Source organism: Zootoca vivipara, chromosome 9 (genome assembly GCF_965207765.1).
Source record: "Zootoca vivipara chromosome 9, rZooViv2.hap1.1, whole genome shotgun sequence".
Classification (NCBI taxonomy): domain Eukaryota; kingdom Metazoa; phylum Chordata; class Lepidosauria; order Squamata; family Lacertidae; genus Zootoca; species Zootoca vivipara.
Genome location: NC_142592.1, coordinates 201,529 through 228,463, shown reverse-complemented (window position 1 = coordinate 228,463; position 26,935 = coordinate 201,529). Strand labels below are relative to the sequence as shown.

The 26,935-nt window shown below is 43.7% G+C and overlaps 2 protein-coding genes across 4 annotated transcripts in view; one reads left to right on the top strand and one right to left on the bottom strand.

The window, feature by feature from the left end:
• Nucleotides 1–16,926, bottom strand: part of TM7SF3 (transmembrane 7 superfamily member 3) — a 29,462-nt gene extending 12,536 nt beyond the window's left edge. Inside the window, exons 1-5 of one of the 3 annotated variants that reach the window (XM_060279474.2) lie at nt 16,588–16,905; nt 7,492–7,729; nt 3,392–3,549; nt 2,033–2,183; nt 790–910 (exon numbers count right to left, since the gene is read on the bottom strand). In XM_060279474.2, coding sequence (XP_060135457.2) covers nt 790–910; nt 2,033–2,183; nt 3,392–3,549; nt 7,492–7,534 — 473 coding nt within the window. In that variant the 5' untranslated portion in view covers nt 7,535–7,729; nt 16,588–16,905. Of the gene's footprint in view, nt 1–789; nt 911–2,032; nt 2,184–3,391; nt 3,550–6,135; nt 6,239–7,491; nt 7,730–16,587 lie in introns of those variants that run through there. The other 2 variants (XM_035127841.3, XM_088676800.1) reach the window with 2 other exon arrangements.
• Nucleotides 16,927–20,637: 3,711 nt separating this feature from the next.
• Nucleotides 20,638–26,382, top strand: MED21 (mediator complex subunit 21). The gene is made up of 4 exons (XM_035126725.3): nt 20,638–20,706; nt 21,109–21,223; nt 23,420–23,520; nt 24,786–26,382. Exons 1-4 carry the CDS (start codon nt 20,665–20,667, stop codon nt 24,957–24,959), a joined length of 432 nt encoding a protein of 143 aa, XP_034982616.1. The 5' UTR covers nt 20,638–20,664; the 3' UTR covers nt 24,960–26,382.
• Nucleotides 26,383–26,935: the final 553 nt, after the last annotated feature.

Genomic DNA, 26,935 nt, shown 5'->3' with positions numbered 1-26,935 from the left:
TGCTTCTGTGCATGCGGCGAAATTCAGAAGTAACCCGTTCCAGTACTTCCAGGTTGGCACAGGACGGAACACGAAAACACACAACCTGAAGTAGACGCTACATGAGGTATGACTGTATATGACTGAACATATAATTGCTTCCAAGGTTTACTATTTTCTGCCATTGCCTTTACATTTACAGTGGTACCTCGGTTTACAACCACAATTGGTTCTGGAAGTCTGTACTTAACCTGAAGCGTACTTAACCTGAAGCGAACTTTCCCATTGAAAGTAATGGAAAGTGGATTAATCCGTTCCAGACGGGTCCGTGGAGTACTCAACCTGAAGCGTACTTAACCCGAAGTATGAGTGTAATTGGTTCTGGAAGTCTGTATTTAAACTGAAGCGTACTTAACCTGAAGCGAACTTTCCCATTGATAGTAATGGAAAGTGAATTAATCTGTTCCAGATGGGTCCACGGTGTTTGTAAACCGAGGCGGTTGTAAACCAAGGTATGACTGTATTTGTAAGAGTTAGAAGTCTACATTCTTCCTTACCCCCACCCCTTCTGACTGCAAGAACCGGCCTTGGTTTGCCCCAATGTGTCTGAAGGATTTTAAAAAATCATAGATTACAAACTGCCAGTCCTCTGGACAAAAATAGCTAGTCTAGCTCTGGAAACCACCTTAATTTCTTCGTTTCAGGCTGCAGAAAACAGGTATGCCTTAGGATTATGATGCAGACTCACCTAAAACAACTTTGTTTGGAAGTCTAGAAACACAATAACCCATCTAAGAGGAAGACCCATACCTCACATATCCTAGATTTGCTGGGGCAAATTTAATGTGTGTCTCAGCCAAGTTATAGTCTAAATAAATATTGGGGTCAATTTCCAAGTTAAATTCCATGTTGCAGCCTCCAGGGATTGGATCTAAATAGAAAGAGTCAAATGACTTCAATAAGAAGGAGTAACACATTTTCAATCAGATGTTAAAGTAAGATACTGAGTCTTATGTTCACTGCCTTTGTAAATAGGCTCCTGTTGCACAAAGTGCTGTTATTCAGCCGGTGCAATCATAATGGCTGCAAAAAATGGTTTGCAACTCAAGAACCAGCTTCATGAACATGTGATCTCTCCGCTCCCACCCCAGCCCACGGTTCTTGTAAGGGGAAGAGAATATAGGAATCCTCTTCCCCTCATCAGAAGCAGCCCCTCCCCAAGCAGCGATAACAGCGAGGATGCTCAGGAGTCTAGTCAGGAAGTGGAGAGAGAGGGCCGGGACTCTCTCAGCACGGGAGAGCCCCTGCGACACAGAAGGGAGGAAGAGAGAGGGGGGAAAGGGGGGAGAAGGAAAACATGGAGCGTAGACCCTTTCCTCCGGTTCCGGAATTACGCAAGAGAAGGAGGGGAAAGAGATTTGCCGTCCCAAGACTCTTATGCTGGAGGCAGTCCAGGGGCTGTCCAGTGCCGGATTCTGCGTCGGACTAAGCAGACATGTTGTACATACCCAGCTCACTGTAAATAGACTGCACTAAATAAAAACTGCTAAAAGACAAGCATGCGGAGGGTCGTTACTCTAGAGTAGCCGCAACAATCCCGTGACAGTTCTGCATTACAGATGTGCCAGGCCAAGCCATGGTTCCTTCAAAAGTGAAGGAAAACCATGACTTGAAGTAGGATTGCACTTAAAAACTGGTTCTGAGAGGGAGCCCAAAGTGACCTAAGGTAGAAAGTGTGGAGTTCTCAAAGTCTGCAGGAGGTTCTTGAGAAGCGAGGGGAGTGAAGTAAACAGCTACAGGCCAAGAAAATTAAAAGCTCTGAAAAAAATTGGATGAAGAAATACAACGGAGGAGGATTTTTTTAAAGGGATGAAAAGAGAGCAAGACAGGACATTTTGCATTTCTGCTTGATTTCCCAAACCTTCACTCTCCTCTATGTAGGAAGATTGGAAGGCACAAAATTTGTATTACACACAGGAGCTCAGACAGGATAGCCTTCGAGAACGCCACAAATCATTTTGACCCTGACTGCAGGAAAAATAATATGCCTTACCTCTTTCAGCATAAGAGAAAGTAACAGCAGTGCTCAACACCTGGTCAGCACCCAAAGCTTGCAAGTACCACGTACACACTGTCTGCTGAGGCCGAAGGATAGAAACCAGTCCTTTGTCTGCCCCAGCTCCCGAGTTGTTGCTGGAAGGTTTCTAAGAAGCAAAGAGATTAATGAGTACCTCTAAAAGCTGCAACGTGCTAAATTTATTTTTGTGCATTCTCTCATAGATTGCAGGGTGCTGGAGTAATGTCCAATTGCCCATTTTGAGAGCAATCACTAAATCCAATTGTCAGCTGCTGCATATTTGACAAGAGGCAAACAAGGATGTTGGGGTTTCTGCAGATACAGCAACCGGGAATTGAAGGGCATCAGGGTTCATGAGATCCCACTGAACCTACCTAGGCACTCTCAGTCCACACAAGGTGTCCGTTATTCCAGTTTAGGCTGGGTATCCCAGATGCAAGTGAACCAAGTATTAGATCAGTGACTAGGCCTGGGCGATATATAAATATATCACCCAGGACGGGTATGAGGGGCAGGCTGTGATGACAGCTTCGCTCAGCAGTATATCGCTGGTTAAACTGCCGCCACTCCAGAGTCCCTCTGCCACCAGCGCCCAGCATGCGGAGGGAAAAACAAGCTCCAGCCAGGGACTCAGGAGCGGTTTCACCAGTGATATACTGCTGAGTGAAGCCGTCATGGCAGTCTACCCCGCGTACCAGCACAGAGGGAGAAGCAATCTGCATTGGTGAGGAGCGCTAGAGCTTCTTCCTCCCTCCGCTTCTTAAAACTGCTTGGTGGGGTGGGGGCTCCGTTAGAGGGCTCCCCCTCCCCAGCAGAGAGAGCCCTAATTGTGTTCCTGCTTGCTTGAGAGCAGGACCAGGACCATGGCTGCTCAGTTGGGGAATGCGAAGCCCAGGCTCCCCAGCTGAGAGATTGCCGCCCCCATCCCTGCTTCGTGGCCCCTCCCCTCCCGTGCCTTGGCCCCGCCCCTGAACGACCATGGCTTGCCCCCCCCCCCTAGTTTTGATCCTGGCTACGCCCCTGCCCCAGGAGGAAAGCGGCAGCACGCCTGCACAGGCGAAGGCAGTCAAACACACAGAGCCTGACAGGCTCCATGCTGCCTAGTCCGTCTTTGGGGAGGGATGGCGTGGTGGGGGCAGGAGCCTTTCCGCCCCGCCCGTCCCAAACTGAGTAGCAGGCTGGGGCCAGCTGCATTGCCCCCAGCCCGCGAGGTGCTGAGTGAAAGACCTCAGCTCCCACAGTGAGGGCTGTGGCATGATGTTGAAACCCCAACATTAACCCAGTCCTGATAGTGACTGAAACATCGCAAGGGCTAATAAGCAGTAATTCAGATACCTTATCAAAGGAAATAGTCACATTCCTGTGGTGGGTGTGGATCTGAAAGATAATGACAGTCACATTGCTGTCAATATTCCTCAACACTGCTTCAGCTGGAATGGTTTCGTTCAGCAACACATTCTTAAATTTTCCCAAAGAAAGCTCCAAGAGAGAGCCTGCATGAAAAGGGGGAAAGCAAGTGATCCTGGTTAGTTGACTTGAGTAGATGAAGACACACAACTAACTAGCAGTCTACAAGAATGGAGGTGAAGTTGACTGGTCAAATATTGTCAAGAGTTCCTTGAAATGTCTTTGTTTAAATTGTTGCCTCCCTTTTCCACTGGGTCACTAGTCATCCTAACTAGCTTTTCATCAGCCCTCCAGAAGTCTGGGTCACAAGGTGCCACCAATTCTTTAGAACAGGCATCCCCAAACTTGGCCCTCCAGCTGTTTTGGGACTACAATTCCCATCATCCCTGACCACTGGTCCTGTTAGCTAGGGATGATGGGAATTGCAGTCCCAAAACAGCTGGAGGGCCGAGTTTGGGTGGGCCAGACTTTGGGGGGGTCAGTGAGCATTCTAGTTCTAACTTCTTCCTTCTGAAATAAGCCACATGGCCTAGCGTACGCTGGTTATTGTGTTACAACTGCATGCAATTCTAATGTAGACAGAGTGGAGGAACCATGCTTCATGACAAAATAACACAAGCAACCATTATATTAACACAGGACACAACTGCTGAACCACTGCATTCACTGAGTCAAGGCATGTTCGCACTGCAAAGTTTCTCGGAAGGCTTGGAGTTTTCTGCAAGGCCATCAATTAGTAAATACAAGAACTTTCTTTGCTACTGGTATTAATCACCATTAATTGACCATTTTGGCCAAAATTCAACTGACAGTGGACCATGTTGTTGACCAGTCAAGAGCTAGCCCTATCTTAACCCAGATACCCCAGGAGTCAAGAGCCTTTGTTTGCTATAGTCAGAGGTATTTAACTGGTCCCCCCACCTCAGCCATTTTTCCCTCATAAGAAACAGACCCTACCAAAGTGGCATATAGGTGGGATAATTTTGGTGAAAATTTTAGGGGCTTTCGGGTGATTACCTTAGTAATGTTTACAAGGTGGCTGAGAGGTGTGGGTGTTCTCTTAACACTTTAAAAAAATACTTGTCTTGCTTTTTCTACAGGGCTCCACAATCTCCCTGGCCAGCACACTTCCTGAAGTACTCATGGGGGAAAGTCATGAAATGAATATCCTCAGCTGGGAACACCATTAACTACATCAGTCGGGAGGCTGTGGAGGGCCAAAGAAAAAGGAGCGTCTGCACTAAGTAGGATTGGTTGGACGTAGCCTGTTATTATAACCAAAGTATCTTACCCCAAAAGATCTGCACAAACCAGTTTATCTGACTGCATTATTCTCATGGAGGCCTCATTTATTTATAATTGCCTAATCATATGGAACTAAATTGCATTATGCTGCAAGGACCTTTAATAAAAGCTTAGAATTGTAGAGTTGGAAAGAACCCTGAGGGTCATGTAGCCCAACTCCCTACAATGCAGGAATCTCAAGCGTCCATGACAGGTGCCATCCAATCTCTGCTTATAAACCTCCAAGGAAGGAGAGTCCACTAGCTCCGAAGCGAAACCGTTCCACAATTGAACAGCTCTTACTCTTACTGTCCAAAAGTTTTTCCTGAAGTTTAGTTGGAATCACCTTTCTTGTAACTTGAAGCCGTTGGTTCATGTCCTACCTCCAGAGCAGGAGAAAAGGGGCCTGCATAAAAGTGGTCACTAGTGAGTAGAGCACACACAAGTTGAGGGATGCCTGTACTCTCAAGGTCCATTAGCAGTTCCTCCATTAGACCAGGGTTAGCCAACATTGTGCACTCCAGATATTGTTGGACTAACTCCCACCATCCTTCACCACTGGCCATGTTCGCAGGGGCTGATAGGGGCGGGAGTTCAAGAACATCTGGAGGACACACCATTATCTACCTCTTCATTGGGGATTTAGTTACTAATCGTCAAATGACTTTTCTCAGCTCCACTCCCATCTCCAACCTTTCAGCCCTTACAACATGCCGCAAAACCAAGCAAAAAGGTTTAAAATAATGATTTTTAAAGAAGATGTTGGGATATTACTGTTTGATGTACTAGCATTTTTGTAGTTAAGACTTTAAGAAAAAAATATTTGCATTAATTACATCAAGAATTAACTGAAGGCAGCCCTGTTTAGGGAAGTTTTTAATGTTTGAAGTTTTATTCTGTTTTTAGTGAACTTTTATTCCGTGAAGAATATTCCTGCATTATGAATGGTCCATGTCACCTTTAAGAAAAAGAGGTAGGATTAGGCCAGGCATGGCCAAACTTGGCCCTCCAGCTGTTTTGGGACTACAACTCCCATCATCCCTAGCTAACAGTGGTCAGAGATGATGGGAATTGTAGTCCCAAAACAGCTGGAGGGTCAAGTTTGGCCATGCCTGGATTAGGCCAACCTTCCAGATTCCTGTATCAAGTGACTTTTCTTCTTTAAGTTCTCAAAGTTCTTAACCTAGCTCAAGGTTGTCATCTGAACTAGCCAGGTGTTTAACTGATAATCAATCACAGCCAGTCAATCCTTTGAAAAAATAAGAGTTGAGAGCCACCTTGTCCAAAAACGGCAACTAGACATTCTGTCTTGGCAACTGTAACCTTGGTTTAAGGAGCGTTTTGGTGCCTAGATTACGGTATATAGTTGAGTTTCTAACACTGCCCACCTCTATACTTGGGCTTGCTTCTGAAGCCATATAAAAACATGGGATATGCCAACATTGTACAGTCTGCAACATGGAAAAAGCAGAACATCTCCCACTTAGGTTACTTTTTCAAGGTTCTTCTTTTCGTACTTCCTGCTTTGGTCTGATTGTGTGCAACAAGTGCAGGAAGCTCCGTTGTGGGTTGTGGGTTTGTCCTGTGCGACTTACGTTGACCTAGACCTGCACAGCGTGCACCCCATTATCATCAAACAGGCTCCAACCATGTATTGTGGCTTGTGCACCCGCGTCTATTGGGCCATTTCAGGAAGGTGGCAAAGGAAAGAGAGAGAGAGAGAGAGAGAGAGAGAGAGAGAGAGAGAGAGAGAGAGAGAGAGAGAGAGAGAGAACAGGAGGTTCTCCATCCAGTGAAAACAATTTTTGTATGGCCACATTACAATGGTTGGTCTTATTTATTTAGCAGCATACACCTCACAATAGACTCAAGGCAACTTATGAACATATATATGATATCATACACAGCTGCCAAGTTTTCCCTTTTCTCACGAGGAAGCCTATTCAGCATAAGGGAATTTCCCTTTAAAAAAAGGGATAACTTGGCAGCTATGATGATATCTAAAATACAATAAAACAATTTCATACTCTAAAACCAAGTCAGGTTAAATAGAATTCTGCTCTTTGCAGACTACAGCAAGATAATTTCTATTTCAATTTGGAACTGCACAATTTTAAACATACAGACTATGTCAAAGGGATCACTTCTTCCCCCCCCCCCCATGTAACCCTGCTCTTCTGAAACATTTGAGGCATTTATAATTCTCTCTGAGAAGTACAAAGCAGTCCTTAGCTTCAAAGAGTTTATGATGCCTTAAGGTGATGTTATGTAAGCACTAAATACCGCAAGAGCAATCTTCTGCCTATCTCTCTTCAAAGGATATATGCTGATGAGAGCAAATTAATCATGACTTTCCCAGCACACTCATCACAAGCATATGACAAAGCTTTCAAAATAGGTGTGAAGGAATAGAGAAGCACATAAAAAGCACATAAAATGTGAGTGTAGGTCAAGGAGTGCTGCACTCAGACATTGTTGCAATGCTGGTATCTCTCTCCTCCGTGATAATTACAATTTTATCTTTCCACACCTCTCTTTTAAGCAATTTAACAGGCTAGTTGAGCGTATTCATTTGCCTATTGTCATGGCTCAGCCAAAAGGGCTGTGTATTTTGCACAAATCAAGAGGCACTTGGGTATTAGTCACCTTTCCTCACCCCATACTTTGGGGATCAACTACTTTGGACCACAATTTCTATATCCATGAATGTATATCTCCCTTCCATATTGAAAATAGCTACGTACCTAAAATCCTTGTAATGAGCATGTGAGGTTCTGCTGTTGGCATCTGTCTGTCTTGGGAGACACCTTTCACTGTGTAATGCTAGTTGTTTGGGATGTTTGGAAAACGTGTTGTCTTGAAGATCTACTAATCCAAAAGCGGAGCTTTATTTTCATTTAGTGAGGTGCCTATTCCAGCCCTTTATCACCATTTGCTTTGCCTTCACTGCGGATAAGAGAGGTGGCTGGTGGCCTTCAATCACTATTTGATTCCAATAGCAGATTTGCATATTAGAAAGAAGAGTAGGGAGAAGAAGTGAAAACTGTTAATGGGAAGGATGTCAGCCATAAAGATGAACTGATTACTGAAGATGCTCTTTTGATTTCAAACTGCTCCAGTAACTGGCAATACAGGGTGTTTCAAATAATGGCAAAAAATATATTTCAAGATTTATCTGGCGGGGGGGGGGGGGAACGGAGGATAAAACATAAAATTTTGATAAATGCTAACGAAAGAGAGGTGGATTTTCCCTGCCAGATTTAAGACTATATTATGAGGCATCCTGTCTTTGTTGGTTAAAGGAGTGGTCAACATTGAAAAATGTGCAACTTTTGGATTTAGAAGGATATGATAATAAATTTGGCTGACATGCATATTTGTAGTATGGAAAAAACTGAAATGCATAAAGGTTTCATGAATCTTGTCATTAGGAAAAACTTATATAAAGTGTGGGATAAATACAAAAACTTGTTGGAAAGGAAAACACCATTATGGCTGTCACACATAGAAACTATAATGGTGGAAAAAAGTGTTGTAATGGCAAAGATGACACGACTCAAGGCAGGTTGAACTCAATGGGAAGGCGACCAAGAGCAGAGCTTGAGCGCTTCCTTTTATTGAAAGCTCAGGATGACAGTTAATCAGTGTAACTTCTAGCCAATTACAGCAGTGCAGTCCCATACAAGGTGATGTTTCCTGTAACGTCACAACCGGTCACTCCCTAAGACATCCTCCATAGCCCACGTGTTGTTTTGCCATGCTCTCTGTCCATGCTCCAAGCACATGTCACTCTGTAAACACCCCCTCCTCATTCCCATTGTGTTACCCTCCTTGGCTTGACCCATCTGGTTTGTCCTGATTCATCCAGTTCCGTCCAGATCCTCCTAGATCCTTTTAGCTCTGTTGTGACCTGTTGCCCTGCTGACCTGAGCCTCTGACCTGTCCTTCTTCACATGTTTCCCATTCTGACATTAGCCGGCTTGCCGCGCTAATGCCCACACTCTCGAAGATCGGTGTGGCTTGCCAGCACCAGATCTCAGTCATTCCCACACATGCCAGCGCCATTTCCTCGTGTAATCCCCACAAAAAGAAATATGAGTGATGAATGGATAACATATAGAGATTTGCTAACAGAGGTAGAAGGTAAGATTAAATTAAACAGTTTGAAGAAATAGTAACAAGTTGGTTACAATATTATCAACTTAACAAGTTATTTAAGTTGGGCAAAAATAATGGCTTTACAAACCAAACCTCTCAACTAGAAAAGGACCTGTTAGAGAAGAATCAAAAAGTAATGTCTAAAATGCTATTAGAATGGCAAGTGAAAGATGAACAGGTGGAATCATCAATGATACACTAGGCAATGGATACAGGATTTAATACTGAAATGGCAGCATGGGAAGGAATGTGGAATGTGGATTTGAAATTTATAGCGTGCTCTGCAATAAAAGAAAATTACATGAAAATGATGTATAGATGGTATCCGACTCCTACTAAATTAGCAAAAATGTATAAGTCGGAATCAGATACCTGATTGAAATGTAAAGAGGAGGGTATCTTTTTCCATATGTGGTGGTCAGGCAAGGTAGCAACAGCTTTCTGGGGACTGATTTATAATGAGTTGAAGATAACTTTTGTTTTTAAAAAAACCAGCAGCTTTTCTTTTAGGTATAAAGAACAGGGGAGGGGATTATGTATGCTACGGCTGTCTGATTGACTTATGCCAAGAGATGGAAAGAAGAAAGAGTTCGGTGAAGGAGGACTGGCAATTAAAACTGATGGAGTATGCAGAAATGGCAAAACTTACCAGAATAATAAGAAACCAAAAAGAGATACTTTTAAAAACAGAAGAGGGAAAATGTATTGATTATTTGAAGATGTATTGTAAACAGCTTAAAACATTGGCAGGATTGACATAAACACCTACAGTAAGAAATAATGAAAAGGGAATATAAAGGGGAAATTAGTAAAAAGTTTTGAACGGGATATGCAAAAGATATAAAATAAGTAACCGCAGAAAGGAGGGGAGGGAAGTTGAGGGAAATGAGACTGGTTATGTAAAGATTTTGCTTTTTTGTTAAAATATTTGTAAAATGAGAGAATGAAAAATTTAATTAAAAGAAAAAAGAAGTGAAAGCTTGCATCATCGCTATGCCTTTTTTTTTGGGGGGGGAGGTAATTTTTGAACCTTATCCAAGCCATGTGATTCTGAGAGTTGCTGTCTGAGATCATTGAATTTATCAGCTCTCCTTAGTGCATAAGTAAATTGCTGGATTGGCAAGAATAGTCTGGAATAAGAGCCACTTCCTTGATGCCTGCCTTTTCGAAGTCTCTTGTACACAGGAAATGCCCAACTTTGGGCTTGAACTGTGCTGGTTTTTCAGAGAACAGCTACTTTATACAGCAGTTTCATGCTGCTTTAAAAGAGAGAGAAATACTTTATCCAGAGTCCCTGTCCCTACATCATGAGATGCTAAACAAACCAGCTTCTTTGCCAAAGTTCTGGGCTACCAACAGTAACAGTTGCTTATAACCTATATGAGTGTGAAACATTTTAATTTTTGTTAAAGTTGACAACTGAATCTTGCTCATTCGAATGGCGTGAATCTTGGCATGACACATAGTTGAAAAACAGCACCACAGAACTCTGTGTGTGAGACCTTTAGTGAACCAAATAATAATTTGTAGATCCTCTTCCTGTTTGAAAGTGGATAACAACAACACATAATACTTGTACTGCATGTGAAAACATGCAGTGAGGAATGTATTTCACAGAAATATGATAGTGAAAACTAAAAGGCACTTTGAGGATACAATAATACCTCGGGTTACGAACACGATCCGTTCCGGGTCGCAGTTCGTAACCCGAAAAGTTCGTAACCCGAAAAGTTCGTAACCCGAACGCGACCCAAACCGCCATTTTGCGCATGCGCAAAGCACTATTTTCGCACTTTGCGCATGCGCAAACCGCACACGCTGCTTCTGCGCACGCGCGCGTGGCGAAAATACTTCCGGGTTTCCGCAGTTCGTAACCCGAATTGTTCGCAACCCGAGGTGGTCGTAACCCGAGGTACGACTGTACAGTGTTAGTAAGGGGCAGTGCGCTCCCATCAATATTCGAGCAGGCAGATTACCACTGCCAAGGAGTCATTTTCACATTCAAGAAGGATTCTTCTTTTCTGTATTGCAGCACTGCCCAAAGCCAAAGGACAATCTAGTGCAAATACCTGTGCAAGGCATGACAGAAAAAGTACTTACAGTAGTTTACTTCAAAATATAATGCCAAGGGAAGCTGGGCAATGCAAAACCCCATTGCAAAAAAATGAGATTTATTCAGCGTCACACAGGTACACAATTATTCTTAAGATCCATTAGTTTTAATGAGCCAGATGCGGACCCTGATTGGGGATGGTGCTCATTATGTTTCAAACAGACAAGATATTTTCTATAGCTAACATAACAAGAGATACTATTGAATTTGGCCTCAATTGACTTTGTACCAAGTGCCCTGTCCAAATAAAGCACCATTCTGTTAGTAAAGACTACGGTACTTTGTTCCACATTCTCTGCTTTTCTACTTGACAAGGGTTTTCAAAGACTCACAACACAGAAGGCACAGAAATCCCTTCACATTGTGGCTGTCACATTTTTTTCATTTGCTCCATATGTTTTCATTAATTAATCTGTGAACAGCCTATATAACCCATGTGCTCTGAACACGGCATAATTCTGATTAGATTGTTTCGGAACGTTAGTACCATTTGTGAAAACTGCTGATCAATACGGGCATATCATATTTGAGTGATTGTAGGGCAGTTCAAAAGGACATCAAAGTGCAAGTAGATAAATAGGTACCGCTCCAGCGGGAAGGTAAACGGCATTTCCGTGCGCTGCTCTGGTTCGCCAGAAGCGGCTTAGTCATGCTGGCCACATGACCCGGAAGCTGCCTACGGACAAACGTCGGCTCCCTCGGCCAGTAAAATGAGATGAGCGCGCAATCCCAGAGTCGTCCACGGCTGGACCTAATGGTCGGGGGTGCTTTACCTTTTTAGGGCTGCATTTAGTTCAATAGTTCTCTGAAGTGAAATGACATTAAAATCAGACCTGGTGTTAACATACAACAAGATGAGCAACCTGCTACTGCTGTGTCCACACCCCTGCGTCTGGTAGCAGAACTGCTACACATGAACTTTAAGTCAAAATACACCCCCCCAAAAAGAGGCAACACGTCGACCAATTCCAACAGGTGAAATGTATCTGTTTTTAACTTTATCAACTATAACGACATGCGAGACAGTGATCCAAGGTAATCATACTGTTTCGGTTTGGTCTTCTTCAGTTTTTTAACTACAAAAAATAAATCAAATAAATATATATATGTTGTAAGGGGGAGGGATTACAGAGAACCCCCCCCCCTCATCAGAAGCAGCCCGTCTGCAAGCAGTCATGAAAGTGCAGGGCCTGAAGGGGTGAGTCAGGAGACGGAGAAGGAGTGCCAGGGCTCTGGCAGCATTGGAGAGCCCCTGCTCCACAGGCAGGAAGAGAGAGAGGCGGGAAGGGTGGACAGGAATAAGGCAGACCGTAGACCCTTCCTCCCGACACCAGGATTGAGAAGGAGGAGAAAGGGGAGGAGATTCACTGTCCCGAGGCTTTTATGTTGGTCAAAGTCGCGAAAAGGGGCAGTGCCGGATTCTGATTCGGAATAAGGAGACATGAAACCAGCAGCTCTTTACACTGTAAATAATGTGCACTAATAAAGACTTTTGAAAGACAAGCATGTGGAAGGTCGTTACTCAGGAGCAGTCATAACAACCTTGACAGCTGTCATACATTATATTGAGGCCAATGGCCAGCATGAACACGAGTCTATACAGTCCACAATATCTTAACATTGAAAAAATACAGACAAATACAAAAAATAAAGCATACCTTAGTGTTTGTATACAATCTGCGGAACAGGGGTCAAACACTTATGTAACCCCTGCTGCCTGAAGCAGAAAATGAAAAGCTTAATATACAGTTCCACCACAGGTAACACCCTAGTACTAATCAAGGCTATTGGAATTTTTAATTTGGAATTTTCCAGGACTCACAGCCAAGATGGTCTATGCAGTCCAGGGGGTGACTCTGCCTGCCAGCTTCCTCAGTCTCAATGTTGATCCTTGTAGGGAGGAGCTTGGGGGCAAACTAGAATGAGTTGAGCTCCTGTTGCTCTGTCCCAGCTCCTGCCAACCTAGCAGTTCAAAAGCACACCAGCCCAAGTAGATAAATGGGTCCCACTGCAGCGGGAAGGTAAACGGTGTTTCTGTGTGCTCTGGCTTCCATCACAGTGTCCCATTGCTCCAGAAGCAGTTTAGTCATGCTGGTAACGGAAAGCAGTTGAGCAGTTTAGTCATGCATGAGGCGGAAAGCTGTCTGCGGACAAACACCGGCTTCTTCGGGCTGAAGTGAGACGAGTGCCGCAACCCCAGTTGCCTTTGACTGGACTTAACCATTTTGGAACAATGTCTGATTGCTGAGCCACTGGCTACACCAGTAAGGAGAGGTTTTCTCTCTTAACGCCTCTCCAGAGCTGCCTTAATGACAAATAAAAGGAATGCACATTGGAGAGACTCATTTGTTTTCCAATTCCAAAACAGAAACAAAAGCCAGAGTCTGAAAAATAAGATCACGAGAAAAGCCCCACTGGATCAGGCCAGTTGCCCATCTAGTCCAGCCTTTTGTTCTCAGTGTCCCGCCAGACGCTTCTGCGATGCTTGAAAGCAGGTCCTGAGGGCAACAGCTCTCTCCCCACTTGGGATTCTGAGCAAATGGTATTCAGACAGTGGCGGCAGATTGTGGCCTTATCCTCTATTAGGTTCTTTAATCCTCCTTTAAAGCCATCCAATTTGGTGGCCTCATTACTTCTGGTGGGAGCAAATTCCACAGTTGAACTATGTGCTGTATTGGTATTTTAAAACAAATTATTTCTTGATGTTTAAGTAGTCTCTCTTGACTTATGTAATGCCGTCTCATTCCTGACCTAAGATGAGCAAAAGCAGCAAAGCTGCCCATTTTATGGTACTACAGTACCTTAATTTTGGGCAGGAACATACAACTGATAATTGTGTTCTAATAAGCCTTCTGAAGTCAAAGGGTGGCAATCTTCATAGTGCAGGCTCTGAAACTCAGGGCTACCCTAACAGGGTAGTGTGTCCTAGACCTGGACCTGTTTTAATTCTCTTCTCTCTATTTCATTTTTAACTCAATGTGCCGAGCCTATTTTGGGCTATTTTATGCTTTACATATATCTGCATATTAGATTTTTGGCGCTGGCACCTAAATATTTGCATTATTGTCTAGGGGTAATTTAAATGTTATTATGCCAGCAATATCGCCTTGAATTATGCTTTGTTGCTTGTCTCTGGCATTTTTGTATTGTTTTATTTTGCTATGGCTATATGCTAACGCAATAAAGGTTTGACTTTGAAGTCAAAGGAAAAGCAGTTTAGGTTCCCAGCATTGTACAGTATTGAAAAATACCACAGCCCTAGAATAGTCACATTCATCACGCTGTAAAAATGCTCCCTGCTTCTAATATTAATTAAGTTGGTCTTCTGTAGACTATTATCAAAGCTCATGCAATATTGCAGCAAGAACTCTGACAAACCAGTGAGAGCTGCAAAACTAGTTTGAGCATTTACATATAATGTAATTGCGTCCAATGACACATTTGCTGCTGTTCCTTCTGCATTATCCACAGCAAAGCTTAAGCCTTTGTCTCAGCAATAAAAGACATGCTAGTTCATCAGCTCAGGGAACCAAGAACACTGCACAGATGCCAAGGCACATGACTCAAACTATGAAGACACATGACCGGTTCTTTTAAAGCCTACAATTCCCATGACTGCTTTGCTTCCATTGGAAGACAAGCGGGTAATATAGGCAACTACTGTAATGCCAATATTCCCATTGCCAGCCAAAAACAAGGAAGCCCCCTCCCTGACCCTCCTTTGCAGCTTCCTTGAGTGTTTTTCTCTGGCTGGAATGGGTCCTTGGACTCCAATAATTCCTTCTGCTTGCCGGGATCTCAGCTAGAGAGAGGTGTGTTCATGAGTGTGTAGAAGCTTGCCTGCCTGCTGTACCAAGGTAAAAATTACAGCAATCCATCGTATACAGCCAGGCCCTACGTTACAAACGCATCTGTTCCAACTCTACAGACAGAGAATCTCACCTAAGAGATCTACAGCAAACCTTTTTAGAACTAAAATATCCACCTGATGAAGTTAAACAACAGATCAACAGGGCCAGACTGATACCTGCTGCAAGACAGACCCCAAAAAGAAAATAACAGAACACCACTAGTTATCACATACAGCTCCTAAGTTAAAACAGTACAACGCATCATCAGAGATCTACAACCTAGACAATGACAGCTCTCTTTCTCAAGCTCTGGGAGGAAGACCTTTCATTGCCTACAGACAGCCACCCAATCTTAAACAACTCCTCACCCACAATAATACAACCACCAGACTTAACATGGACACTGGTACCAGAGCCTGCAATAAACCCAGATGTCAACTTTGCTGCCACATACACCCGGACAACACCATTACTGGCCCCAACAACATCCAACATACCATCTCAGGACTATTTAATTGCTCATCTTCTAACATTGTGTATGCCATCAAATGCCAACAGTGCCCATCAGCTCTCTATATTGGACAAACAGGCCAAACCCTACGCCAAAGGATAAATGGACATAAATCTGACATCAGGAATCACAAGACAGAGAAACCAGTAGGAGAACACTTCAATCTCCCAGGACATTCTATACAAGATCTCAAAGCAGCTGTTTTATTACAGAAAAAATTCAGAAACAGACTCGAAAGAGAAGTTGCTGAATTGCAACTCATTAGCAAGCTTAAAACCATGGAGCCACCTGGAATGAACAGAGACATAGGATTCTTATCTCATTATACATGATCAAGCTTTCCTTAGCACCTCAGCCCTTGCTTTTCCCCCACAAGACCAATTGCAGTCGTTAACAGTCGTTAACAGTCATCAACAGGTTTACCACTCCTATCAGCCCATCACCCATTCCCATCACCCCCACCCCCACCCTCTGAATATACATAAGGGTCTGGTGGCTTCTGTTTCAGTGTATCTGACGAAGTGTGCATGCACACGAAAGCTCATACCAAAATAAAAACTTAGTTGGTCTTTAAGGTGCTACTGAAAGAATTTTTTTATTTTGTTTCGACTCGGACCAACACAGCTACCTACCTGTAACTAGAGCTTAGGGTTTTGTTTTTTTAAAAAAACACACACACAAAACATGCCCATTGCCCCCTCCAAAAGTTTAATGTGACACAGGAGACAGTGAACCATATAAAGGAGGAGCCAGGTTGAGAGGACACCTGGTGGCAAACTCAGGTTTGCTGTTGCCCACTGTGCAAAACAGAACACAGTACCGATTAGATAAAGGGGGGATATTCCTTTGCTTTAACTGAATCAACAGTTTTCATACACAGCCCCGAAAACACACAGCAGCATTAATCCAAGGCGCATAATACAGCCTGCTTTGTTGACCGACTACCGATGAACAAGACAGCCCTTCCTGGCTTCTACACCATGATCCCTTTGGAAGGAAAACAGCTTTAAGCCACGAGCACTCCAGCCAGTATCCAGACGGCCCCAAACTACCGTACGTTAACTTCGGGCATGCAACAGGCATGGGGGGACCGTTTCCCAGAAACGAAACCAGATGCGGCACAATATTTCACTTGTCTGGTCAGTTAGCAAACCCAGATAAACTGGGTACAGGATTTCTTTAGAAGCATCAGCCTTTGTGGCCTTACCTGCCGCGGCGTCCTCTGCACCTTCGCACCTGTAAAAGCCCCCGAGTACTAGAAACAGGGAAAGGAGCCACATGGTGCCTGCAGACTAACCGCCGTCTCTCCACGCGCAAGAGGATCCGGAGCGCGAGGCGAGGGATCGCATGCACACAAACAAACACACCACACAAGCCGAGAGAAAGAAATGGGAGCGGCGGTGCAAGCAGGCTCTACTACCCCGGGCAGCAAGCGCCGAGTCTCATCCCTGCTCCAAGGCGCGCGCTCCCTTGTCCTTGGAGCGCGCGGCTGCAACGCGCCTCTATGCCCAAACCCTCCGGCTGCGGAACAGGCCAGCAGGAGCTCACTTCCGGGGAGGGAACCCTTCTCTCCCCAGCCTCCCTTCTCCCCGCGCGTGTTTGCGCAGAGACAACAGCAGCAGCACGTCCCGCGGAGTTTGTTTGGCAAAGGGGAAAAGGTTGCAGCAACCCTCATTCCCCAAAAATGGCAGCTCAGTTGCTTTGCTTGCATCTGTCGCCGCCGCCGCCGCCGTGGATGGGAAATGCCGCTTCACCCGAAATGTCAAATGCTTGAAAATTCAGTTCACCTTAAAAAAAATAAAAAATGATTTCTTGCTTCAAGAGTGTGGAGGGGAATAACTAATCCGCAAATGCAGTCTTAAATTATGGAAAGAAAATCTATTGGCGTTTCAGATGAATGGGCATGGGAGATGGGGCGCAGGAGCAGGCTAGACTACATGGACTTCTAGGGGTCTACTATATATAACCAAGGGAGGGGCCTGGGGCAAAGGAGCTGGTGCCTAGGGCCAATTCCTAGGGACCGTGCAGGGCATGAGCGTAGCCAGGATTTTGTTAAGGGGGGCAACCAAAGTGGTTGAGCTTTTTTTCAGGCGATCTGCCCCCTCTTGGCTACTCCCATGTTGGAGGGCCCCCCCCCAGTGCCATTGAAATGGTGTATGTGCGCCAAGTCTTGTGATCAATTATGCTGGCTGGGTCTTACCACCTGAGCTGATGTGCAGGTTTATGGGCCCTGAAAGAGGCTGGTGGTTTCTAATTACAGTTGCCATCTTTTTCAGCACAAACACGTTTTAAGTGTGGTTTAAGTGCATTATACAAATGTGACACTAGTTGGTGGGGGTGAGCTAATGGAAAATTCCATATATATTTTTAAATGTTTTCTTAATAAAAGCATTTTCACAGCATTTTATATATGTGTGTAGTTTCAAACATGCGCTGGATTATGGAGAAAGCTAGAGAGTTCCAGAAAAACATCTACTTCTGCTTCATTGACTACGTATTGATCACAGCAAACTTTGGCAAGTTCTTAAAGAAATGGGAGTGCCTGATCACCTCATCTGTCTCCTGAGAAATCTCTATGTGGGAATAACTGATTGGTTCAAAATTGGGAAAGGAGTACAATAAGGCTGTATATTGTCTCCCTGCTTATTTAACTTATATGCAGAATTCATCATGCAAAAGGCTGAACTGGATGAATCCCAAGCTGGAATTAAGATTGCTGGAAGAAATATCAACAACCTCAGATATGCTGATGACACAACCTTGATGGCAGAAAGTGAGGAGGAATTAAAGAACCTTTTAATGAGGGTGAAAGAGGAAAGCGCAAAATATGGTCTGAAGCTCAACATCAAAAAAACTAAGATCATGGCCACTGGTCCCATCACCTCCTGGCAAATAGAAGGGGAAGAAATGGAGGCAGTGAGAGATTTTACTTTCTTGGGCTCCTTGATCACTGCAGATGGTGACAGCAGTCACGAAATTAAAAGACGCCTGCTTCTTGGGAGAAAAGCAATGACAAACCTAGACAGCATCTTAAAAAGCAGAGACATCACCTTGCCAACAAAGGTCCGTATAGTTCAAGCTATGGTTTTCCCAGTAGTGATGTATGGAAGTGAGAGCTGTACCATAAAGAAGGCTGATCGCCAAAGAATTGATGCTTTTGAATTATGGTGCTGGAGGAGACTCTTGAGAGTCCCATGGACTGCAAGAAGATCAAACCTATCCATTCTTAAGGAAATCAGCCCTGAGTGCTCACTGGAAGGACAGATCGTGAAGCTGAGGCTACAATATTTGGCCACCTCATGAGAAGAGAAGACTCCCTGGAAAAGACCCTGATGTTGGGAAAGATGGAGGGCACTAGGAGAAGGGGACGACAGAGGACGAGATGGTTGGACAGTGTTCTCGAAGCTACGAACATGAGTCTGACCAAACTGCAGGAGGCAGTGCAAGACAGGAGTGCCTGGCGTGCTATGGTCCATGGGGTCACGAAGAGTCGGACATGACTAAACAACAACAACAAAGTTTCAGCCCTGTTTGCTCAATTCTTTCTGAGTTGAACGAGGTTTTCTCCATAGTAATAGCCCTGTCAGATACATGTTTCTCAGAAGTAAATCTTGCAGAGATCAGTGGTGCTTACTAGTAAGTGCAGAACAGTTGCATGATTTGCAAAAATTCAACAGGTGCAGAATCTCATGCTCTACCAAATGAGCTATATAGTACAGAGGTTGACAGCATCCTTTTCACAGCATTTCATAATACATCACCACTGATTTCAACAGAACTTCTTCCTGAGAAATTGGAAATGTCAGAAGCTGCCTTACACTAAGTCAGACCATTGGTCCAGCTAGCTCAGTGTTGCCCACACTGACTCTGCAAGTTTCAGGCAGAGTCCAGGGATTAGAGGTGGGACTTTTTGCATGTAAGCCATGTTCTCTGCCACTGAGTTATCCTGCACACATTTACTCCAAGTGAGTGCACAAAGGCTGAAAGCTCTAGCAGCTCCATCTGTTTCTCTACTGCCAATCAGAGGGGAAGCTGGATTAGTTTGTTGCAGCAAACACCACAAAAGAATATTGTAGAATCTTAAAACACTAACATATGTATTACTTTATTGCATAAGCTTTTGTGGATTGGAGATGGATATGCTCAAACAAGGGAAAACTGCAATGTAAAGCCACATGATTCATCAAGACCAACTGAATCTTGTGGCACCTTAAATATTAGCACATTTATTTAGAGGTCCAATTCTATGTACAAATGAATTGAAAAGGAATAGTGACAGTTTAATCACACTAGCTTACAAATGCCAGGATATATCTGCCTTACCCCATGTTCATCCACTCAACTGCATAAACCTGTGGAACTGGTACCATTACAGTATTGGTGCCTCATAATGCTTATTCTTATCATTTATTTAATTTGTATACCACCCTTCACCCAGCAATCCCAGGGTGATTTATAGCAGAAAAATACAAAATGAGAACACATCACGTTCCACATTTGTAACAAAATCTCTTAATGTGGTGACACCTAAACTTTGGAACTTCCTGCCTATTGATTTCTGTACTCCATTCAGTGTCTGCTTGAAAACATTTTTGTTTTTGAAAGCCTATCATGTAAGTGCTGATGTGCCTTAATAGTTTTCACTGTTGGTTTTAATGACCTTTAACTGTTTTTATTGATGCTTTTAATATTTCTCGTAAATGGCTTAGTCTTAGTGTATATAAATTTCGTTTAATCGATAAAATAAACACCGCCAACACTGCTTTACGAATGGCCACAGCCTCAACATAATACTGCAACACTGCTACGTAAAAACGTATTACTTTCATTTTCCTCCGACCTCACCGTTTACTCTTCCGCTGCCATGTGTACCATACGCACCAAAAACTCTCAAGCTCCGCAACCCCAGAGTCGGTCGCGACTGGACCTAATGGCCAGGGGTCCCTTTACCTTTCTTTACTAGGTGCCACAAGACTTTCCCCCCTTTTTGCTTTCTCAAAATGAGAGTGGAAACGCCTCGCTCCTCCTTTCCGATAGAGGGCGGACCACCAAACGGTTCTCGCTGCCACAGAGACGAGACTCTCGCCTGGGTTTACTCGTTGTTTTCCCCGTATGGCACCGACAGCGAGTCGGACCAAAAAGGGAACGCTTCCGAGGCGTGGCCCTGGCAACCTCAACGCCCGCCTCCCCGCTCCTGCTCGGTCCATTGGCTGCGTCCATTGGCTGCGCCCAATGAGGAGCTGAGGAAGAGGGCGCCGCCTCTGAATGCGGGGACTGGGGCGCCATGGCGGACCGCCTCACGCAGCTGCAGGATGCCGTGAACTCGGTGAGCCGGGGCGGCGCGGGAGGCCGTGTTTCGCCCGGGACGGGGCTTGTGTCTTGCGCTTAACATCCCTGGGCCCATTAAAAAAGGGGGGTGGGGTGGTAGGAGGAGCGGGAAGGGAGCCTGTGGCTGGGCATAAGAAGGGCCGTACTGGATATCGTGATGCTACCGTGTAATTATTATTATTATTTTAATGTAAAAGCCTTTCTGAAGAACTTATTATTCAAAACCCCTAAGCAGTGTGCAAAAACGCAGGGGTAAAGCAGTAAAAAGAGGGTCATAAAAACATGAGTAAGGTCCAGGCTTATGAGTCAGGGGAGGAGCCTGGGCATAAAAAGGTGCTTCATGAGATGCCTGAAGCAGCTGACGGGTGATGCTTCGTGTATTTTGTGTATTTGTCTATAGCTTGCAGATCAATTTTGTAATGCGATTGGAGTATTGCAGCAGTGTGCCCCACCCGCTTCCTTCACCAATATTCAAACGGCAATAAACAAGGATCAGCCTACTAATCCTACAGAAGGCAAGTAAACTTCCCGGTAATACTTTTCAGGGAGAGAAGAGTAATGTAATGCACTGTAATGTAAAATGGGAATCTCTCTTTTTAATTCCTTTAAAGTAAAAGTAAAGTCCTTTACTTTTAAAAAATGTCTTACTGGTTTTATAAAATAAACAGATGTAACAAGAACAATGAAACCCAGTAACTCTCCTTTACTTTTTAATAATGATTATGTAAGTTTCTTCCTTAACAGCTTTTTAATCAATAATGAATTGGCAGGGATTATTTGTAGGGTGTACAAGTGTGTAAAGCAGGTGTGGGGAACCTCTTGCCCCTCCAGAGGTTGCTGAACTCCAACTCCAACATGGTCAATGGCCAGGGATGATGGGAGTTGATCCTTTACCAAAATCTAGAGGGCTAAAGGTTCTCTGCAACTGATGTAAGAGAGACTGCTAACATTTGCCTCAGTTTAATTGTCCATGAGTAATTCCTCCAAGTAAACATTGAATGAACCTATAAGACATATTCATACCACCATAAGTTTTTGTTTGGGTTCTTGTGGCTATAAGTTGGACAGCCTGGGGACTATGGACTGCAGGAATATACCGCTTTTCTGACTTATAGTGATGCTACTGCCCTGCCTCCAATTGCTCAGATGTGAAGCATCTTATAGCAAACTAAATCTGTGAAACTCTGGTATTTGTGTATTGTCACTTGCATAGTAAGGTCATTTAACCTGATGTTGGGAAAGATGGAGGGCACAAGAAGGGGACGACAGAGGACGAAATGGTTGGACAGTGTTCTCAAAGCTACAAACATGAGTCTGACCAAACTGCGGGAGGCAGTGCAAGACAGGAGTGCCTGGTGTGCTCTGGTCCATGGGGTCACAAAGAGTAAGACACGACTAAACGACTAAACAACAACATGCTTGTTTTAACCTATTCTATGAGATTCCTGCATTGCAGGAAGTTGCACTAGAGGACTCTTTGGGGTCCCTTTCAATTCTGTGATTCTTACAAGTCTTACCATGTTGAGTGGGCCTTCCTAACTAGTAAACATGTTTTGGATTGCAGCATGAAGATGCTGTGAGTAAGCTACACTGAACGTTGTAGAACTGATTTTTAAGTAAATATGCAAAGGGATTGTGCTGTGAAACTTAAATGGCCATCACAATGCTCACATCTCATAATATTGTTTCCTGTTCATTAATGTACTAACATAATAGAACCTATCCTGTGGAGGCTTTGCCATAGTAGCAGGGGCATACCTAGGGATTGGCCAGGTTATCCCATGGCACAAGCCCAGGTGGGTGCAAAAATTGTACTTCTCCACTCTGGCTCAGAGTGGCTATGAGCTTCCCCTGCCTTCCACTGGTAGAACACTTATGACAACATACATGCATACATACATACATACATACATACATACATACCCTGTTCATCTGGCTGGGTTTCCCCAGTCACTCTGGGTGGCTCACAGCATATATAAAGCATAGTAAAACAGCAAACATTAAAAACTTCCTAGTACCTTCAGGTGTCTTCTAAAAATGATGTAGTTCTTTATCTCCTTGATATCTGAAGGGAGGGCGTTCTACAGGGAGGGTGCCACTACGAAGAAGGCCTCCTGGTTCCTTCTAACGTCACTTCTCATAGTGAGGGAACCACCAGAAGACCCTCAGAGGAGGACCTCAGTGTCCAGGCTGAATGATGGGGGTGGAGACACTCCTTCAGGTATACTGGACCGAGTTCATTTAGGGCTTTAAAGGTTAGCATCAACACTTTGAATTGTGCTCGGAAACATACTGGGAGCCAATGAAGATCCTTTCGGACCAGTGTTATATGATCCCAGCAGCCACTCCCAGTCACCAGTCTTGCTGCTGCATTCCAATATAGGCAGTGGGATTGTTGAAAATCAGGTGCCCTGCCTTGCATGAACAAAGTGCTTTCTGCTTAGGCAAAACCAACACTAGATCCAACTTGTTTGCACTCTGTAGGGAAATGTGGTTGTTTTAGACTTTCTGTACTCCATTCCCATGTGCTGTACAGTAAATCTTTACAGTAGTTATTATAATTACTCTCAGAAGACAAGTAAAATAAGAAAAATATCTGTCATTATCAATATTCTTGTGCATCTTGAAATTTTATTTCTTCTAAACTATGACCTGAACAACTTGATCTTCTGCAATTTATAAAGATGGTGTCAATGTTGTTGCTTTTACAGAATATGCCCAGCTGTTTGCTGCATTGATTGCAAGAACTGCCAAGGATATTGATGTATTAATAGATTCTTTGCCCAGTGAGGAATCAACAGCCACATTACAGGTAAAAATGAAATTTAAATGGCTCATATGCTTTGTGTAATACTGCTTTTGTGTACTACTGGATGCTAAGAATATGAAACAACCATGACTGGCACAGAGAAGTCTATAATAACTACTAATGTAAGGGCCAGAGAACCTGTGGCCCTCCAGATGCTGCAGAACTCAAACTCCCATCCTTCCTGACTATTGGCCATGCTGGCTGGGGCTGATGGGAGCTGAGGTCCAGCATCTGGAAAAGTATGGTTTATCACCTCAGACAGCATTTTCTTTGGTGGGGGTGGTGATCTCTGTAGGGAACCATTGACTCGAAACGTGTCTCCCAGAACCCCCTTCTGGAACTGCACTTCCCAGAATGATTTGTGGTGCCAAAGCCCCATTTCAGCCTGTTAGTCCAGAAGTGTACCCAATTTTATGACATCAAACCTCTGCAAATCCAACTCCTGATTGATGTAGTAGAGCAACCAAGGTTGTTTTTGTTCTATAACTTGGCCTTTGTTCTATAACTATATGAAAATGGACCAAACCTGGAGTTGAGAGGCCGCTCTGTGCTGGTAGCTTGCCCAAGAACTGAAGACTGGCCTAGTTCCTGCTGTGACCATTAAAAAGCTTAATCGATCTATCTTAAATACAGTTCTTGATAACATAGAAATTATTAGCTGTGGGGGTATACTGGTATACCTGTTTTTTAAAAACAACATTTTATATCTATTTTTAAACATTAAAATGTATTTAATTCTATTTTTAATTATATTTTGCTACATGATTGTGTGATGCACTGGGCTCTTTGGATAGGGAAGATAAAAATTTTAATTAAATAAGAAGTCCACTTTTGAGTGCTTGAGGGGGTGTCGGAATATAGGAAGCTGTTGCGTACCAAGTCAGACCATTGGTCCATCTAGTTTAGTATTGTCAACACGGACTGGTAGTAACTCTGCAGGGTTTCAGGTGGTAGTGTTTTCTCAGCCCTGGAGGGTTTTTTGGATGCAAAGCATGTGCCCTACCACTTCTGCGAAGTCATTAAGAGAGTTGTCTCCAATAAATGAAACTGTACAGTGTTAGACTTTTCAGGTTCTGTGTTACTGAAATGCATAATAACATGCAGTATTACAAATTGTTATAAGACACCAGCTATTCACAGGCTAAAAATAAGAGGGTCCCAGAAATGGCTCTTACCTCCTGCCCCCCCCCCCCCGAGTAAATCCTCGTCAGTTTTAAAGGACTAAACAAATGTGCTGTCAGCGTTTCTATGTTTTTCCAAATGTATAGGCTGCCAGTTTGCATCGCTTGGAGGAAGAGAATCACGAGGCAGCTGCACGTCTTGAAGAGGTAGTTTATCGTGGGGATATGCTCTTGGAGAAGATACAGAATGCTTTAGCTGACATTGCTCAATCACAGCTGAAGACAAGAAGTGGCAGTCATAGTCAACCTGCTCCAGATTAACCACCAGAGGTCTTGGGACTTGACCATAAAATTTGAACTTCTTGAGAAAAACAAGTTGTATATTACTGTTGAGCCTTAATCGTGTGGAAAGACGTCTGGTGTTGTGTTTCCGGGAAACCATCTCCCTGTTGACAAAATATTCAGTCTTTTGTATGGCATTGCACTAGTGGGAAGTAATCACAAATTGAGAGTTGCCAAACTTTTTATTTTTAATATGTTCCTTATGCCCAAAGCCCTGTGCTTTGATTGTTACTGTTTGATAGATCAGAATGTCTGGTTTCATTTGGTAGGCAACCTTGTGAAGTCATAATGAATTAAATGCCCCAGGCATGCATACTGACGCACGGTGTTTTATTGCATGGAATTATTTTCTGTGTGAGAAACAGAATACAGTCATACCTTGGAAGTCGAATGGAATCTGTTCCGGAAGTCTTTTCGACTTCCAAATCATTCAACTTCCAAATCGCGGCTTCTGATTGGCTGCAGGAAGCTCTTACAGCCAATCGGAAGCTGCGGAAGCCCCATTGGACGTTTGGCTTCCAAAATAATGTTTGACAGTCGGAAAAGTCACTTCTGGGTTTCGATCGTTTGGGAGCCAAAATGTCCGAGTTCCAGAGCGTTTGACAACTAAGGTACGACTGTAAAGTGTCACTAAGTCTTTAACTTGCTCCTAATGTTTATCATTATTTTTCTATTGACTAGCAGACTAAAGAAAATCCTTTAGTTTTTCCAGTACAGATTTGCAATGGATAGCAAGAGCTTGGTTTTTATTTCTTGTGGGAGATCTGGGTAATATCCAACTGTTGAACAGCTTATGGACAGCTGCATGTGGGTATGGATGAACACTGTACATTGGCGTGGGAAACCTCTGGCCCTCCAGACATTGTTGGACTACGACTCCCATTAGCTGCAGCCAACATGGGCAGTGGATTATTGGAGTTGTAGTCCAGCAGCATCTGCAGGGCAATAGGTTCCACATCCCTTCTGTATACACTGTTATGGATATAATTGGGTGGTCTGCTTTGGTGTGAAAGGGGAAGGAGAGAAGGTATGGAAGAATTAGAGGTTTGCCTACCTGTTATACATGGGACGCAGCTTGGGCTAAATCAATTGATTCAAACCAGGCATCCCCAAACTGTGGCCCTCCAGATGTTTTGGCCTACAACTCCCATGATCCTTAGCTAACAGGACCAGTGGTCGGGGAAGATGGGAATTGTAGTCCAAAACATCTGGAGGGCCGAAGTTTGGAGATGCCTGATTCAAACAAAGGTGAGCTGTCATTTTTTATTGGAAGCTCAGTCTTGATGGTATCCAAAGTTAGAACTTAGACAGTTTGCATAAATGAAGCATAGCTGAATATGACAGGTCAACACTTTAATGTTAAACATGTGCAGACAAATAAAAAATAATTTTTGTCATAAAATAGTTTGTTTATATCTATATTTATATTGTCTCTCTCTGACACTCTCACACACAATTTTACCCTACTGCTTTTCTTTGTGTTGTAATATTAGAAACTAGCTAAATTGCCCTCACATCATCCTGATATTTGATTAGAAATCAAACCTTTTAAATTCATTTTTATTCTACCATCAATTATATAAATGTAAAAATTAAAACACAGACTGAAGTGCTTTTTACAATATTTTGTACCCTAACTAATTGTTTGATGTGCGCTTAACAGTACAAAATCAGAATTACAAATACAGTGGTACCTTGACTTACAAAGATGATCCGTTCTGCGGCCGTCTTCGTAAGTCGAAGTCTTCGGTTGTCGAAGCGCCGCTTCTGCACATGCGTGAAGCGCTTTCTTGCTCTTCTGTGCATGCGCTGACTGCGCTTTGCGCAGGGGCAGAATGCGCGCGCAGGGCACACGCGGCGAAAAGACTTCCGGGGTTGTCGACTTCGGAAGTCGAATCGTTCGGATGTCAAGGTACCACTGTATACTAAAAGCAGATTAAAACAATAAAACTCAG

Bases quoted from the DNA above. Each gene is read 5' to 3' on its own strand.
- MED21 (XM_035126725.3), top strand. From the start codon at position 20,665: ATGGCGGACCGCCTCACGCAGCTGCAGGATGCCGTGAACTCG. The intron at 21,224-23,419 runs GCAAGTAAACTT...TTGCTTTTACAG, and splicing joins GCCTACTAATCCTACAGAAG to AATATGCCCAGCTGTTTGCT. The intron at 23,521-24,785 runs GTAAAAATGAAA...CCAAATGTATAG, and splicing joins AATCAACAGCCACATTACAG to GCTGCCAGTTTGCATCGCTT.